This window comes from Argentina silus (assembly GCF_951799395.1).
Source record: "Argentina silus genome assembly, chromosome: 13".
NCBI classification, from domain to species: domain Eukaryota; kingdom Metazoa; phylum Chordata; class Actinopteri; order Argentiniformes; family Argentinidae; genus Argentina; species Argentina silus.
This window is the reverse complement of record NC_139667.1, coordinates 2,033,216-2,052,288: the sequence shown is the minus strand read 5'-3', so window position 1 is coordinate 2,052,288 and position 19,073 is coordinate 2,033,216. Positions and strand designations below refer to the sequence as shown.

The window sequence follows — 19,073 nt, the reverse complement described above, 5'->3', positions numbered from 1 at the left end:
AAAGGCGCGTCGACGCTTCTGCAACGCTGCCTGTCACTCCATGGACGTTTCAATGTTACATTGCCACAGGCACACACATAATACTGGACTAGCTAGTAATAATTAAAGCAACCGGAGGCTGCTTTAAAAATATTTTACAGTTGTTGAATAAACATTTTCATCAAATATGACTTTGGTGTCGGTAGCTGCTGAGTGACATTTTCATAGCTAGGAGTAACAGAGAGAGAGATGCGCGGTGTCAAATGCAATGACAGTTACGATGAGACTTGTTTACTGTGTTAACTGAAAAAGCTGCTTTTAACGTCGGAAAGATTTGGGACATGAAATGCGTGGAGGCACGCAGGGCGACGAGTGAATCAGGGATGTGATTGATACAGAAGACCATGACGCGTCGTCCATCACCCCCACTTTATTAGGTAAATAAACATACAGAAAAAAATATAGAAACATGCATCATCGTCAGACTAACAGCTGGCCTGTCGTTCCTTGAAAAGTTGTTTTCTCTGTGGAGTCTGAGGTAGAACGGGACAGGAGTTTATTAAGGGTCCAATTAAATAACATCAACATAACCAGGATAAAAATATCAATAGTAACGATTATGTATATATATATATTTACGTTTTTTTTTTATTTTACATCCACAACAAAAATACTCTGTCAATATGGATCGGAACCATTCGATCCACCCTGTACAGCATTGTAGGTTAACACTGCTCTTATTCAGACCAGGGGAGGCTAGTGGAGGTAGAAATCGGAGGACGGGCTCATTGTAATGCATGGAATGGAATGAGGAACGGTATCAAACACACGTGATGAGCCCGTCCTCCACCTCCACCTGCCTCCCCTGATTCAGACCATGGCTGAATCTCCAACACTCCTTTCCTCGATTCCTCGATTCCTCGCGCCCTTGTCTCCTTGTCACAACACGTTGGAAGGGAAGGTCTGAAGATCTGAGGTTCTACCCCTCCATCTTTCTCTTCAAATGTGTCTTGTGAACGAGTCGAAAAGAGAGAGAGGACACGAGGAAACGAAAACAGACTTTTGAGATTCGGCCCGTGCGAGCCTCAGCCCAAATGACTCCTATCCAGAACATGGCTGTGACTAAAGGAGGCCATGCCTCTCTGTCCTCGGTACCTGACGTCAGCAGCATTTGCAGGTGTTATTCAGCCCCCTCCAGATGGTAGCTATGGCCTGAAATCAGGCATGATCCGGCACCAGGCTTTAATCAGGGCCCAGGGCACCATCAGTGCATTGATACCAACAACAACAATCCGTGCTGGTCTTAAAGGTCGACTCCGCGATATGACGTAACCACTGGAAGTTTAATGACTTAAGAGAGATGTTTCAGATTCACTCAAGCAAGACGTTCCACTCTCTAGTGATTCCAGCGGCGCACGAGCGCGGCAGAGCAACGTGATGACCTCCCGACAAAGAAGCTGCTGAGTGAATTGTCTTGCTTTACACTTTACTATCTGTGCCCGTAGTCGCCCAGCTGTTTCGTGGATACATCATATCGCGGAGTCGACCTTTAAAGTAGGGTGCAGGCATCCCATTATACGAGCACAGTGAGAGGGACGGAAGGGAGAGGGACAAAGGGCCTCGCTGGGCCTGCAAAACCATGTTGAATTTCCCAGTTGGTTAAAATGTGGTTAAAGTTAGGGTTAGGGTTAGGGTTAGGGTTAGGGTTAGGGTTAGATTAGGGTCAGGGTTAGGGTTAGGGTTAGGGTTAGGATTCATTGTTTGCAGGCCCAGCGAGGCCCTGAGTCGCTCCCCAGCTGAAAAAAATGCTTTTGTTTTGCTTAGTGTGTGTTAGTGTTTGGTCTGTGTCCGGTTTCTCAGTCCTGGTTCTGAAGTATGTACTTCTGCACTACCCCACAGTGCACAGATTTAATAGCGAGGGATTGGCTTCCCCCACCTCACTTACACCTGTCCGTTCTTTTACAGATACCTGCAGGGGAGTGCACAAGTGCCTCCCTCAGGAGAAAGGTGGAGAATTTGGAGGTCGGGCTCATTGTAATGCATGGAATCAACTGAGGATTCCTTATTGCGTTCCATGCATTACAACGAGCTTGTCCTCTGATTTCTACCTCCACCAGCCTCCACTGTGGCATATAGTATGTGGCCTGATGCCAGAACTGTTGAAGATTGCAGAGTAGAAGAAGCTGGTATTTATGTCTTGTTTGTTGTACGAAACATTAAGAATATGTATACACATTTATACACACCATAATCAGATGCAGAAAAGAAGACAGCTTCAGCTACTGAAAATAATTAAGGCAAAATAACCTATTGCCTGGGTAGGAAGTTAACTGTAACTGTGAAGTTAATTGTAATGTACTAGAATAGTCTGCCATTCAGATCATGTTCTCTTATCAATTTAGGTTTAAACCTGTATGGTTCAGATAGCACTAGAATGTTTATACTAAAGTTAAATAGGCCAAATCAATATTTGACACCCTGCCAAGCAACTTTTTAATAATTTATGAATGTTTAATCTTTTACTATTTTTTCCCTAAAGTGTTTAAATCAACAGTCAATCGTCCATTGCCTGCAGTTCTTAACTAACTCTGTGACATGTTTATTTGCAAGTGTGGTATGTTGTTTGTGGTACTAACAGTCTGTTTCATCATTTGTTGTCTGTATTTTGTTACTCTATTTTTCTAAATAAAGATATTTTCTATAATGTGTATCCCCTTACAAAGACATTGTTAAAAATTCTATTTTAACAGTAAACATGAGAGAAATCCCTGTATCCAGGAGGATTTGGCACCATGGGAAGTAACCAGTGGAGGCTGGTGGAGGTATAAGACGGAATGGATGCATGGAATGGAATGAGAAATGATATCAAACAGACGCGTGTTTGATACCATTCCTCATGATACCATCTCTCATTCCATTCCATGCATTACAATGAGCCTGTCCTCCGATTTCTACCTCCACCAGCCTCCCCTGGAGATAACCTACTGGTGGGAACACGTTTTAGCTTATTCATATATGCATAATTTAACATGCAGTAGTTTGAGAAGGATGAGCTCTGGAGGCTGTTAACAGCTTTGTGTCAGCGGGATATCCTATACATTATGGATAGCCTTTAGTTGATAGCCTTTAGTTTAATTAAGTCTAAATTGTGTGGGGGGGGTGGGCGGGGGGGGGGGGGGGGTTGGAAAGGGAACTTGCGGTAATGAAGCTGCGGTAACGTAGCGTTAAACAGTCTGTCGGGAACCCAAACATTTCAGTTTGGTAATTGATGGATTCCTACTTACTTAACTAACAGTACTAATAGTATAGGTTTATTGATTGTAGAATCACCTTTGTTGCTTCCTCAAAACAGTGAACATCCTTGAGGGATGATACACGGAGGAGAAACATGTACATCTAGTGACTGATCTCGGTAAGCTTATCACTAACACTTTATCTAGCATGACATAAACAACAAACAAACAAAAAAAAAACTAAACAGTTTTGTTGCATTGCAGACTGTATGACACATGCCTTTGCTGGGTTACAGAGTCACCTCACACCCCACCCCCGTGCCACGCCACGCCACGGCAAGTGTGTGTTTACCACGGGAAACATTGGAGACACAAACCATCATCATCATCACCATCATCACCATCATCACCTTCATCATGCATATAAACAAGCGCGTGTTCAGTTCAGGAGGGTCCCGTAGAGCTGAGCCTTGGTCAGACTGTCCTTCCGGCTCAGTCCCGTGCTGCTGGCGTATTTTTGGTATTGAGCAGAACTCGAGGGAGGGCGGGACAGCTTCTTAGGGAGGGCGGGGCTGGGGGCGGGCCTCTCCCTCTGGTGGGGGGCGGTGCTGGGGGCGGACCTCTCCCTGGGGTAGTGCTGCTTCAGGCTGGAGGCCTCGGCTGGACTGGAGGCGGGCCTCTCTCTCTGGTGCAGGGCGGGGCTGGTGGCCGGCCTCTCTCTCTTGTGGAGCGCGGGGCTGGGGGCGGGCCGCTCCCTCGAGTAGTGCTGCTTCACGCTGGGGGCCTCCAGGGAGCTCTGGTGGTGTAAGGACTCAGCCGAGCTGTTGGGACTCACGTCCACATAGTCCTTCTTCACGTTCCCACCCGCCCCGGCCTTGGCCCCTGCCCCTGCCCCTGCCCCTGCCCCTGCCCCTGCCCCTGCCCCGGCCCCGGCCCCGGCCCCCCCTGCCCCACTCTCCTTCTCCTTGGAGCTGGCAGAGAGGAACAGGCTGCTCTCAGAGTCCTGGCTGTCCTCCTTGGCCCTATACAGGGGGCTCTTCTCCATCTTCCTCAGCCCCAAGCCGCCGTGCTTGGGAGTGGGGCTGGGGCTGGGGGATGGGCTGGGGCTGGGGGACGCGGCGTTAGCGAAGCACTGGTCCAGCACGCGGCTGGTGAAGACGTCGTCTCCGTCCTGGAAGCTGCTGTAGAGGGGCCCCAGTTTGATCTTGGCGGGGGTCATGGCGAAGTGCTGCTCGGAGCAGCTGTAGGGGGACACGCGGCCGCCGGGGTCCCGGAAGGAGAAGGTGTTGACGTCCTCGACGCTCAGCTGTCTCCAGCGCCCGCTCAGCTCCTCCTCCTGCACCTGCAGCACAACGCAGCGCAGCGCAGCACATCAGTAACGCTTGTTTTTAACGTTTGAAGAGAACTCCACAAGGGTCTCACGTTCAACACACTTAACAGGATGCGAAAATATGTGTGGAAATATTGAAATGTCTTCCTTTTTTTAAGTGAGGATGTCTCAACTAAGAGCATCAAAAGTCAAAGTGCATCATCATCCCAAGTCAAATAGACTTAATAAAAACAATTCCAAAAGTGGTAACAAATTCTAAAACTATAATGCAGTCGCACATGCTTATAACAAGTCTTAAAATGCGCTTGAAATTTAAATAGGAAATCTGAATAATATATACAATACAACAATAACAACAATAACAATAACAATAACAATAACAATAACAATAACAATACAACAATTCAACAATTCACAGACAAACTAGAGGGATAAACAAGAAAATGGCGTCCATCCAACCTGCATGCTGGCGCGACTGTCAGCGAGCCGAGCCTGGGCGGACGCCACGCTGTGGGAGGAAGTGAGGTGGGGGGAGTGGTACGGCTCGCTGTAGCAGGACGCCGTCCTCGTGTACGAGGGCGAACTGCCCCCCTTCTGGGGGCTGGGCGCAGCCATGTGCTGGAAGCTGTGGGACTTGGGGAAGTCCCCGGCGTGCCTGGGAGGGGCGTGGCCTCCGGGGAGGCTGTCCTTGTCGTAGGAGGAGCTACACTTGCGGTCGTAGTCGGCGCCTTGGTCGTCGTCGTCGTCGCGCCAGTCCATGTAGAGAGCCTGGTGGGAGGAGGACATGATGCTGCTCAGGGCGTGGCTGTCCCCGCCCTTCTCATCCGACGCCACGCTGGAGACACACACACAGATCGATATATTGATTATTGATTATTGATTATTGATTGAGCCCTGAGGAAAAAAAAATCATCAGCAGAAACAGACATACACACAGTCGGACACTAAACAATGAACAATACAACCCCCCAAAAAATGGCCTTTGCGCCAAAGGTTAATAACACACATTCATCTCCTGTCGGTCCCTAAACGACAAGAGAGACACAATCTACACACGGATTCAAGTAACAATGTCGTAGATAACAGATCAGTGGAGGCTGATGGAGGTAGACCATTCCTCGTTCCATTCCATGCATTTACAATGACCCCTCCTCTGATTTCTACCTTCACCAGCCTCCCCTGATGTGCTCTGTAGGCAAATCTTACTGTACTATCTCACTGTAAACCATGGCAGACCCCCCCCCCCCCCCCCCCTAGCAGCCCACCTGAAGCTGGAGTAGGAGCTGGAGGCCGGCAGAGACACCACCCCGAAGTCATGGAAGGAGGAAGAGGAGGGCTCCTGGTGGGAGAAGCCCGAGTGGAAGCCCTCCTCGTCTGGGTCGGGGTTGCTGTCCGTGGAGGTCTGGGCCTGGAGCAGGAGGCCGTGGGCCGTGGGGCGGCCGTGGAGGTCCGCGCTCTGCCGGCGCTCCTGCCAGCGCTCGGGGCAGTACAGGGCCGTGTCACTGCGGTACAGGTCCGAGGTCTTGTAGGCCACGCGGCGCTGGAGGTGGTCCGTGCTGCCCGTGCCATGGCCCGCGCTGTTGGGGAGGTAGTCCCCCTCACCGTCCTGGGGCTACGGGTCGGGGGGCAGAGGTCACATTCACTGTCAGGGTTCAACACGATGTTAGTTTGGTTGACAGCTGATATTGCTGTTGGTGTATCAGTGATATCAGTGGTTGTGATGATGATGTGATTGAATGATTCCACAAGATGTTGGAAACATTCCTTTGAGATTCTGGTCCATGAGGACATGATTGCATCACGGAATTCCTGCAGATTTTTCAGGTGCTTTCAAGCTGTGAATCTCCCGTTCTACCACATCCCAAAGGTGTTCTATTGGATTTAGATCCGGTGACTGGGAAGGCCACTGAAGAACACTGAACTCATTGTCATGTTCATGAAACCAGTTTGAGACGACTTTTGCTTTGTGACAGGGTGCATTATCATGCTGGAAGTAGCCATTAGAAGATGGGTAAATTGTGGCCATGAAGGGATGCACATGGTCAGCAATAATACTGAAATAGGCTGTGGCATTCAAGCGGTGATTGATTGGTATTAACAGGCCCAAAGTGTGCCAAGAAAACATTCCCCACAACATGAGATGGTGTACAGGTAGGTGTTCCTAATAAAGTGTTCAGTGAGTGTATATACATTATTTTAAGGTACCTCATACCCTAGCACACTGTAGTACATACACTAGCACACTCTAGTACATACCCTAGCACACACTAGTACATACCCTAGCACACACTAGTACATACCCTAGCACACTCTAGTACATACACTAGCACACACTAGTACATACCCTAGCACACACTAGTACATACCCTAGCACACTCTAGTACATACCCTAGCACACACTAGTACATACCCTAGCACACTCTAGTACATACCCTAGCACACTCTAGTACATACCCTAGCACACTCTAGTACATACCCTAGCACACTCTAGTACGGTAGTACATACTATATTAGAGGGGCTGGGAGAGCGGGTGACAGGGCAGCTGTTGCCGGGCGCCGGCTTCTCCAGCACCTTGGCGATGACCGACGTTGGCACGGCGTCCGAGTAGGGCGAGTGGCACATCGCCATGGTGACGCCGTCACCTCGGCGACCGTGCTTCTCCATGTGGGAGCTCACCCTCTCCTGGAAGTCAACAGGCAGCTGAGAGAGTGTGGAGGAAAGGGGGGAGAGGAGAGGAGGGGGAGAGGGGGAGGGGAGGAGGGGGAGAAGGGAGGGGGGGAGGGGGAATTAATGGAATAAATCAGAAGATCAAGAATCACATCAAGATTCATAGAATTGACGGAGCACTGCTGACAGCATCTTGTCATATCTCCGCCATATTCTACATTCACCATGGCTTTATAACAGTATGCTAGCCACATCCACACAGCTGCCATTGTCGGGGTAGTTCCCCCGGCTCCAATCTATAGTTCTGCTTCAGAAAAGTAATTTATTCCCCCGTCTTCAAACACACCAGCAGCAGCTCAGCCACAGACCCTGAGGGACTCAGCTCTCTCCCCCTCTAATGACTTGTCGTGAAACTGCTGACCAATAGGACTGTTGGGCTGTGATCCGGGCGGGAGTTGTTTGTGTGTAAATTCCTCAGTTGTTTACCTTCTCTCAGTTTCACCATCCATCAGCAGGGACACACAGGTGCATCAATGCACACCGGGAGCTTTCTGTCAATTACAGCCTTAGGTTTCTTCTGTGTTCCTTTGTGGTTATTAATAGAACAGGTTCAGGGGGCGATGGAACTTTCAGCAGCGGAGAATTTCTACAGGGGTCTCTCTCTCTCTCCTTCCCCTCCTTTTTTCTCTCCTTCCCCTGTCTTTCTTTTTCTCTCACTCTGCCTTCCTGCCTCTCTTCTCTCTCTTCTCCCCTGAGCTCTCTCTCTTCTCCCCTGAGCTCTCTCTCTTCTCGCCCTCTTTCTCTCTCTTCTCCTCCCCCGCCCTCTCTCTCTTCTCCTCTCCCGCCCTCTCTCTCTCTCTCTGTCTCTCTCCTTTGGTGGTTGTAGACTCTCTCTCTCCCCCCCCCCTCTCTTTTCTCTCTGCTCCCCACCATCAAACACAGCCAGGCTCCTAGGGAGCAGCTTTAGATTCAAATTAGACGGGCGCCCAAGGTCTCCAGCTGGGAATAGAAAAAGATAAAATACTGACTTGCCTTTTGTTCAGAATAGAAACTCGGCATAAAATACCAGTGTGTTTGAAGTCAGGGGCTATTTATAGCTCCTTCTGCCTCCCCATTGAGAATTCAGGCGGGAAACTAGGCGAGACCTCAGGGCTTCTCCTCCCTCCCTCCCGCGGCCGCAGATCGATAGCTCTACCTGGTAATGAGCAGATGCTCCACAGGTGTGTCAAAGGGACATCATACAGCCTCCCTATCCTCACATCCTGTTCAGTTCGCTGCTGGATTTATTTTTTGATGGATTCATCAGCGCTCTGTAATTGCTTGTCATTGCTTCAGTCTCGCGTTTCACGTTTCGCCCCCAGGTAGTTGAATTGGGGGGAGACTGTACTGTAGACCCGACCTCTGAGTTTCATTTATCTGAATCCCTCAATGAGTCAATAGATAACGACTGTGGTCGTTATTTTGGTTTATGTTATGGGCCAATCACTGTTCTATTTAACGCAACCCAATGTAAAGTAATCATGAAGCAACCACTACTTTACAGCAGCTTTACATGATGTATTAATCGTGTAATAACTGTTAATACACAGGTAATGGAGCATATAGCCCTCGGTGGAATAGACGTTTCACTTTTCAAAGAAAATACTCTGCTCTGTTTGTGTTGATAAATCACAAAGGAGAAGTGTTAAGTCGAGTGGCCTCACAAAGTCAGACAGGCGGCACTTGAGACTGTGAACAGACCTCACCTCAGACATCTTGTGAGCTCTGTAGTGGGGTTTGAGACTGTGAACAGACCTCACCTCAGACATCTTGTGAGCTCTGTAGTGAGGTTTGAGACTGTGAACAGACCTCACCTCAGACATCTTGTGAGCTCTGTAGTGGGGTTTGAGACTGTGAACAGACCTCACCTCAGACATCTTGTGAGCTCTGTAGTGGGGTTTGGAGGAGCACTGGAGGAGTTGAGCCGCCAGGTTACAGTCCTTCCTGTACAGGTCCTGGCACAAGAGAGATGAACACAGTGTACAACAGTTTGTAACAAAAACTAACAAAAATGTGTTAGTCTCTTGACTCTACAGTAAAAGTCAAAGACTTTCTGATTCAGAGAAATTGAATCGCTCTTGTAGTATTTGATTGGACTGCACTCAATACGAATGCACCTGGTTAGAGTGCTGGTCAGTGACTGTGGCATTCTGTGGCCTTTCGAAATCATCTCATCTAGGCTTGACATACAGTACCAGTCAAAAGTTTGGACACACCTTGCCAAGAGTGTGCAAAGCTGTCATCAAAGCAAAAGGTGGCTACTTTGAAGAATCTAAAATATAAAACATATTCTGGTTTGTTTAACACTTTTTTGTTTACTACATCATTCCATATGTGTTCCTTCATAGTTTTGATGTCTTCAATATTAATCGACAATGTAGAAAATAATTTTAAAAAAATAAAGAAAAACCATTGAATGAGAAGGAGAACTTTTGACTGGCACTGTACAGTGAAGAGAAAAATACATTATTCATCAAACTGATTACTACAGTAAATCCCCCAAGCTGGTTTTTCTTCATCAACCTCCCCTCTTGTGACCAAGTTTCACTGCTGTTTGATAAAGCAGCGAGTGTCTTATGAGGGGAAGATCTCTACATAACGACGGGCCAATCAGTGAAAACAAACACATCACCCAACCGTGGTACAAATCCATTCGTTAGAAAACGGCTTGTTTTTCCCAGTCGTCCCGCTGGGTCCCTGGGGCAGCGACGATATGACAGTAATGGTCTTCAGAATCTTATTAACTCCCAACTTTGTTTTTCAGTCTCGGTGTACAGTTGGTCTCCTCGTCGCCTCGACTCTCTCCGGCTGACACAGTCAGCGCTAATTTGATTAGAGGAGGGTTATGAAACGGGGCCCTTCTCCTCTAATCTACCCCCCAGTCTAATAAGCCTCTCTCTAATGTCTGTCTGCTCCCACACTCTTCTCCTTTCTTCCCTTCTGTTCCCTTTATTCTCCTCTATTCTCCTCAAGTGACACGCCATCAGCATCAGAGGCGTCTGTTTGACTGGTTCAATTCTCCTCCTAGTTTCAGGCTGTTACTCTTCACAGGACGGTCGGGGGGCCGTGGTGGCTCGAGGACTAGTGCCACAGAGAGATGTCTGCACAGTCGTCTTCATTGATGTCTTGTTCGATGTCGGCCATCTTGGTCCCTCAGGGCACGTCTGTGTTGTGTGTTGTCTGTTGTGTCTCGTGAGAGAGAGAGGCAACGTTGGCCGCAGTGGAGGCTGGGGGGAGGTTGAAATCGGAGGACGGGCTCGTTGCAATGCATGGAACGGAATGGTGTTCCGTGCATTACAATGAGCCTGTCCTCCGATTTCTACCTACAGCCTGGTTGGCTGTAGCCTGATAAGAGATTTAAAGCTGAGAAGACCTGTTGCTTTGAGAGCAATAGCTGCCCTCATTTAATCTGATAAGATTAAGACCATTTAGACTAACACTCCACTCTCCACACCCATATCTACAAAGCTATCGCGAATCGAACGACTTATTTAGCTTTATCTCAAATTAGAATCGTTCAATACAAAGCTCGACTCTCGGGAGAAAATGCTAGCCTGGCTGACCTTGCCTGCTCCCCCCCCTCGCAGAGAGAGCTCTCCCTGACCCCTGACCCCTGACCCCTGACCCCAATCAGCCTCTTTAAACCTGAAGGGGATTCCTCAAATACGGCGCGGCTCAGAGATGTCAGGCTCGTGCTACGCTAACCCCGCTGGCAGCTAACGTTGCAGAGCCGGGGGGTAGATGGAAGCGGAATCACATCAAAGGGAGGTACCATAGATTGACACGACCCCCCCCCCCCCCCCTCCCGAGGGGTCAGATCCACGCGCTTCGGACAGGCAGAAGAAGAGACGTGTCTGAAGGTAATTACTGTATCCTACAGTAGCACCTTCAAAGAATGAGATAAATGGACTGTGACACCAGAGTCTAGAGTCAGGTTCAGGTTGAAGGTGGCACAGAGGGCAGGTGTAGGTGTGGGATCTCTGCTGTATAATTGGGTGACATGTAGTACAGTTCATGAAGGTGGCAGGAGGAGAATGACAGTTACAAACACTCCAGAGGAGGCTGGTGGAGAAAGACACGAGGGGACAGTCACTATGGAAACCTGATGAAGGCTTAAAGGGACACTTCACACATCTTTAACATCACGTTCATTATCCCCAGCACCATACCAGTGTCTGCATATGTGAAAACAGTGGTTGTCTTTGTTCTGTGGTTAAAAAGATAAGAAAGGCTGACTGGCTGGCTGACTGACTGACTGACTGACTGACTGACTGACTGACTGGCTGACTGGCTGGCTGGCTGGCTGGCTGGCTGGCTGGCTGGCTGGCTGACTGACTGGCTGGCTGGCTGGCTGGCTGGCTGGCTGGCTGGCTGGCTGGCTGGCTGACTGACTGACTGACTGGCTGGCTGGCTGGCTGGCTGACTAGGATCTACTGTACTCACATTGTCCTCTCTGAGTTTCTCGATGGTGAGCTTGGCCTCCATGAGGTGGTTGTTGAGGACGATGATCTCCCGACTCAGAGCTCTCTTCTCCTCCTCGTGATGCTGGGACTACAGGAGAGAAAAGGAGGAGGAGAACGAGGGAGGAGAAAGGAGAGGGAGAGATGGAGGGAAAATAGACGAAAAGACAGGAGAGGAATACAGAGGAGAGGTGGAGAAAGAATAGGATCAGTGGAAGAGAGGAGAGGAAGGGATGAAGGGAAATGAGAGGAGAGGAAGAGAAAGGAGAAACAGAGAGAGGATAAGAGGGAAAAGGGAGAGAATGAGGAGGAGAAAGGGAGAGAGAATGAGGAGGAGAAAAGGAGAGGAATGACAAGTCAAAAGAGAAAGAGCATTCAGTCAGTATCAGTCTGAAGACTGCGCCAGCAGCAGGTCTTAATTAAAAGAAGATTACACTTGCCAGAGCCCATATCAAATCAATTACTCTGGAGGGAGGGAGAGAGAGAGAGAGAGGGAGAGAGAGAGAGAGAGAGAGAGAGAGAGAGAGAGAGAGAGAGAGAATATTTAAGACCCCTGAGAAATGTAAGCTAGTGACTGTATCACCATGAAGGTGTTATTTGTCTCTCAAATCTGACACCATGTATTTTATTCAGATTTGGTCTCAAACACATAAATGGCGACAAATCCGTTTTCTCTCACCATCACTGATAACTGTCAGCCCTCGGTCTCACGGCGCCATTTGACAAACGATGCATTAATCAGTCTGCGCGTCTCACAATTGGTGGCGACCGTTTTGAAATACGTGGGGCTGGAGAGCAATTTAATAGGTGACAATTAAGCAATAGTCTGGCATTGATATCCAGGTCCATTCTACGAGCCTGTCGTTAATCCGTCACGCGCAGTGTTGGCAGACTCATGCAGGTCTATTACACTGCGGCTTGCACTACATCACTCTAATGAAGGTGGGGCTGGGAGCTGACCGCCATCGGCCTCCCACCAGGGGAGGCTGGTGGAGGTAGAAATCGGAGGACTGGCTCATTGTAATGCATGGAATTGAACGAGAAATGGTATCGCAATGAGCCCGTCCTCCGATTTCTACCTTCACCAGCCTCCCCTGCCTCTTACATACTACAGTATATAGGAGACTAGGGAATTCAATCAATGGCAGATAGCCAGTTTCCGGGATCAAAACACAAGTGTCTATGGGGGTAGGGGCTAAGGGTTGATTCAGGGTTCGTCTGAAAGAGGCCTTGTTGAGTCTCTTTCTGATTTTCACACCTCAAATCCCCCTGAATAAATGGGTAATTTTCAAGGTGGAATGGAGTGTTTGTGAAGACAGCAGAGGAGTGTATAGAACCCCCACGCCCGAAAACACAAGATGTACTTTAGTAATAGAAGTAGCTTTGACTTCAAAGATTCCCTTAATCTCGCATTCACCAGTTGTCTTTTATAGTATGGCGGTATCTTCAACATAGCATAATCCAACACACGCTAACGCAGAGCCTAGGCCCTAGGGGCTTATATACGAATCGGATGCATAGAATGCGACAGGGTCTGATCTACAGTGTTCCCACACCAGCAGATTAAACAAGCGGAGGACATTAAAGACAAGATTAGCATATGGACGTGATCATAATCCATCGTCGGAGACAGAGTTTAATTACTGTGCGCGAGACGAGTATGAGTCATACTGTAGCGCGGCTCCCTGACTTCTAACACCTCTCCTGCTCCTTATAACACCTCTCCTGCTCCTTATAACACCTCTTCTGCTCCTTATAACACCTCTCCTGCTCCTTATAACACCTCTCCTGCTCCTTATAACACCTCTCCTGCTCCTGTGACATTTACTGACCAGACTGTTATCCAGACGGACTTATCATCTGTTATTTCTCACACAAGGGGGGGCAGCAAGGCGGATTAAAATACACATATTTTACCATATTTACATTACATGTAATGTACAAAGGGGACGCTCAGTGTGGGTGGCATTTCATTCGTGTAACTTCATGTCTCTTGTCTTGTCTCTACTGTTTGTGTGTGTGTGTTGTGGTGGTCAGACTGTCAACGTTTGCAGATAGATGGTGGACTTTGCTCATATGAGAACAATATAGATTTGTTTATGCTAAGGTGGTACACCATTTAAGACCATTACATTCTCCTTATTCAGCCAATGACAAACCTCTATCGCAGTGGGAATCAAGGGTGACAAATGGTTGGAGGGAAAGTCATTTCAGTGCAATCTGAGTCAGCCATTTACTTTACAATGGGAGATGGGAAGACTAGATAGGATGAGAACATTCCTCGTAAATTGCTAGTATATTCTTCCCCATACTTGCTCTGAACAGACATCACAGGCCAGCCACATAATGCATGAGTTAATTAGCTAGATAGCCACGGTCTGATATGTCCTTTCTACCAATCATACTATTTGGTTGAAGACGGCGTTAATAAAAGACGGTCGCTGCGACCTGGGTCATAACGACGACACGCACTGTCCTCCCGCCCAGCTGAAAGGAGCGCATCGCTCCCAGGGCGGCGACGCGGACGAAAATAATGTTTGTTTTCTGTGGGAGTGGAATTACTGATAAACAGAGTGGTTTCCAGCTCCCAGCCCCGACCGTCCTGTAATCATCTAATCACGCTGATGATGGCGCCCTTGACACCCTTGTCCTGTGCGCCACTTCCTAGTTTCCTCTCACCTTCCAATCTAATTACCGCCGCGCGATTGGGCACGGGGGAGTTTCCATGACAACACCTCAGACCGGGACTGCGTCTCGCGGGGGAACGGAACCTGGCCGGGTATTGATTTCCTTATTGTGTAATATTCCAACTGTAATGGACGGGAGAGGAAGGTTGCTTCTTTGTGTGACTTGTGAAGCTAGTTTCATGTATTGATTTGGAGGAAAAGGGAGTGGAATTAGTGTATATGCGTGTGTGCTTGTGTGTGTGTGTGTGTGTGTGTGTGTGTGTGTGTGTGTGTGTGTGTGTGTGTGTGTGTGTGCGCGCGCGTGTGTGTGCGTGTGTTACTCTTTGAAAACACCCCCCCATGCCGTTTATGAGTCAGTCTGTCTGTCTGTCTCAGCTGACCGTCTGTCTGTCATCACTGGACAACAATAGCTCACCCCCCCAGAGATGCAATTACTGGAGTCTGGAGTTTGAGAAGAGGGGAGGATGGTGTGAAACTCCACATACGTAGCTTCTGAGAGAAAACAAGGTTGGAGAGATCAAGAAAAATGAAAAAAAAAAATCTACCCTCTCATGAGAAATAACCACCTGCTCCAAATGTTTTAAATTCAATAGATCTGAAAGCCTGAGAAAGGGTTGCCCATGCACATGTGTTACATGGAATCTCATTAATCTTGCTATATTTATGTGCTCCAACGAAACTGTTGGATTACGGCTTCTGTTTGGATTCAGTCATTAGTGAATCAGGCTCAGTCAGAATCTTCTCTGCAAAAACACAGCAACAACATTGAACCTGAACAGCCAGATAAATAATTCTAACCTTTTAACAAATCGTCAAATCCTCTCTGATGTATTTTGGCACATTTAAGTAACCACATCGATACAATAGAAAACTCAGCGTGTGCGTTTTTCGCTGAACAAAGCAGAAAAAAGGGAACAATACCGCCGATCGGTACCGCGGTGTTTTCTATGATGCCTCTCCCCTGGGTGTAATTTGCACTTTTCAAGGGAATGCTTTGACTAATGAGAACACAGTGAACGGCACCTTGAGAAATGTGGGTCTGAAACGGGCTCCTCATCTCGTCACACCGGGGGAGCACAGCAGCACACCCTGTTGGAAGCTGCAATTAGAGAAGAGGCTCTGCAGCGCTATCCGCATAGCCGGGGTCTCACACACACACACACACACACACACACACACACACACACACACACACACACACACACACACACACCCGCACACACACACACACACACACACACACACACACACACACACACACACTCTGACACACACACACACACACACACACACACACACACTGACAGATACACACACACCCACACACACACTCTGACACACACACGCACACACACGCGCACACACACACACACACACACACTGACAGATACACACACACACACACACACACACTCTGACACACACACACACACACACACACACACTCTGACACACACACACACACACACACACACACACACACTCTGACACACACACACACTGACAGATACACACACACACACACACACACTCTGACACACACACACTGACAGATACACACACACACACACTCTGACACACACACACACACACACACACACACACACACACACACACACACCTCTAGACACCTCTAAAGCCTGTCCCTCACTCACCAGGAGGGGAGGATTATCAAGGTAACACCTCCCTCTAAGCTGCCATGTGTGAGTCAGTCATTAGCAGCTATGTGGCCTTCTGCTCACGTGTGGATGAGGGGTGTTTTCAGGACAACAATGCCAACAACAGCCAGGCGGCCCCATGGCCTCATTAATTACCTTGTTCTCTGGAGTCATGAGGAAGCAGGCAAACTACACATCATGGAACTAGGGCTTCACAGAAGCTATCCCTCTATTGATACTGTAGGTGTTGAAGTCATCAGTAGAGAGTAGTACACTTTACTGTACTGTATCTGGTGTGTGTTCGTGCGTGTGTATGCGCGTGTGTGCGCGTGCAATCCCGAGCCACGTCCTTTATCATGCACATGGCTGCACTTGGAGGTTAATGTGATCCGAGATCACTCCCCTGAGGGGCTGTTTCAGCACCATGGACAGTGACGGTGTTAATCCTTCATCTTTTACTCGTTTAACAGTTGACGGTCAGACTGGTTTTTTTAACTTAAGTTTCTCCTCAGAACTTTTTTTAACGACATGTTTTGATTTTTGACGGAATCTTGTTTTGTCACAGAGTGTCTTTGTATCCATTCCAAACGATTTCCTGTGTAGAAGAAATATTTTCCCCTTGAAACGCCATTGCATGACATCAAAAGGAATGGCGGTCTCAATGAGGCACGCTTCTAAAGCAATCTCACACTGCTTCCTGTCATGAAGAAGAGAATAGTACCACCAAGGTCCTCCGTGCGCCAGACAGGCAATCCCTTTGAAAAGCCAACAGTTCTCAAAAATCATTTCACATGACTGGAATACACTAGAGAGACAGAGAGTGAGAGAGAGGGAGCGAGAGAGAGAGAAAGAAAGAGAGAGAGAGTGTGTGTGCGTGTGCGTGTGCGCATGCGTTTGTGTGTGTAGGATTACTTAAAAATAGTTTAAAAAGTTACAATGTAGTTTGAATGGCTATAATGCATCTACTATATGGGTAGAAACACAACTAGTATACAAACACTGCGCTGTCCTCTTGTGATTAATTGTAGTCTTTGTCTGAAGGTATTTCACTCTTGGTTTCAACTATTATGTCAATGATAGTGCTCCACTTCCAAGCCCTACAGAATATGTTGTATACTGTATGTCCTAGACTGTAGAGTATGTTGTATGTATAACAATGACACAAAACATACCTTTATATACATAGGGATAGTTTATATACATGCATCTTCACCCCCCACTACGCCTCTGTACAGTTCCTCTACTGTTAATAATCATTTAAATAATTATAATTTTTCTAGCATTGTGACTGACACCTGGTCCTAGGTTTTTGCTTATGATGACCAATGTAGAGATGATTCACTTACTTTAGACGAATGTACAGTACCAGTCAAAAGTTTGGACACACCTTCTCATTCAATGGTTTTTCTTTATTTTTGATTGTAGATTAATATCGAAGACATCAAAACTATGAAAGAACACATATGGAATTATGTAGGAAACAAAATTGTTAAACAAACCAGAATATGTTTTATATTTTAGATTCTTCAAAGTAGCCACCTTTTGCTTTGATGACAGCTTTGCACACTCTTGGCAAGGTGTGTCCAAAACTTTTGACTGGTACTGTACGTTGTAAGTCTCTTTGGATAAATAGCGTCTGCTAAATGTCAAAAATGTAAATGTAAATCTACTGTACCCACAGTGTTTTTCCACCATGGTGTCTTCCCTTGCCCGAGGCCTCACGTTGTCTTAATCTTAACACGTCGAGGTGGTGGTGGATGAGACATTAATTTCACACTCAGTCTTCTTCTATTAAACCTGCTGCTTTGGATCACAACGCGTCCTGCCTCAAACCCCTCAAGAGATTAAAAATCCATTCTAATCAAGACGAGCCCTACAGTAAATATGGACCTGCACCACGGGCTGATCTTTAGCCGTAAATGATGGCATCTGGGCGAATGGGAGCCTGGGAGCGGGGAGCCTGGGAGCGGGGAGCCTGGGAGCGGGGAGCTCTCAGCGCGGCTTGATGGGGCAGAGACGCCCCCAGAGAAGCGGCTGTAATGGTTTTCTAACAAGGTTCCGTGGCAGACCGATCACTTTGGACATTGATTGCGCTCCCGTCTTTGATCATGTAATTGCTTTGAGAGTGGTGAGAGTGCCTCTGAGCGCGGGGCGGGCGTGTTCCCGATCGATCACGGCGGAGTTCTCATCTTCTCAGACTGCAGACGGTGAAACTGCGGAGGGAAAACTCCACCTCGCCCCCGGAGAAGAAGTATGATGATGGGTATAGATCGATACATCTGTTTCTAAGGTGCTATTACCATTACTGTTGTTTTTGCTGATTTTAGTGTTATTACTCTTAATATTACATGTTATCCCAAACTGTGTTTTATGTGACAAAGCCAATGAGTCTGTTCACATTCTGTCACACACGTCCTCTACTCTCGCGCACACGCACGCGCACCACACACACACACACACACACACACACACACACACACACACACACACACACACACACACACACACACACACACACACACACACACACACACTCCTCCAGTCAATCAGTCACCCACTCTGGCGTATCTCCAATGATCCTCTTCAACAGAGGCCAAGGTGCCTCAGGCCTGCCTACTGTTGGTGTGTGTGTGTGTGTGTGTGTGTGTGTGTGTGTGTGTGTGTCTGTGTGTGTGTGTGTGTGTGTGTGTCTGTGTGTGTGTGTGTGTGTGTGTGTGTGTGTGTGTGTGTGTGTGTGTGTGTGTGTGTGTGTGTGTGTCTGTGTGTGTGTGTGTGTGTGTGTGTGTGTGTGCATGTGTGTGCGTGCGTTCCTAATAGCCACTCTTTTACCAAGCTGTACAGAAGCTCGCTCTCTCCAGCAATGATGACCCTGACCAACAGGGCAACACCAACTCGTCCGCCCACTCAGCCTCCCAGCCTCTCAGCCTCTAATCCTCTCAGCCTCCAACCCTCTCAGCCTCTCACCCTCCCAGCCTCTAATCCTCTCAGCCTCCCACCCTCTCAGCCTCAGCCTCCCAGC

General features: G+C 48.0%; 1 protein-coding gene across 1 annotated transcript in view; it reads right to left on the bottom strand.

The window, feature by feature from the left end:
• Positions 1-3,651: 3,651 nt before the first annotated feature.
• begain (brain-enriched guanylate kinase-associated) overlaps positions 3,652-19,073 on the bottom strand; it is a gene marked incomplete at both ends in the record, with an annotated part of 24,177 nt that continues 8,755 nt past the window's right edge. The window contains 7 exons of the mRNA XM_083683450.1: positions 3,652-4,101; positions 4,144-4,554; positions 5,002-5,377; positions 5,808-6,154; positions 7,049-7,243; positions 9,118-9,204; positions 11,693-11,800. Coding sequence (XP_083539576.1) covers positions 3,652-4,101; positions 4,144-4,554; positions 5,002-5,377; positions 5,808-6,154; positions 7,049-7,243; positions 9,118-9,204; positions 11,693-11,800 — 1,974 coding nt within the window. The remainder of the gene's footprint in view (positions 4,102-4,143; positions 4,555-5,001; positions 5,378-5,807; positions 6,155-7,048; positions 7,244-9,117; positions 9,205-11,692; positions 11,801-19,073) is intronic.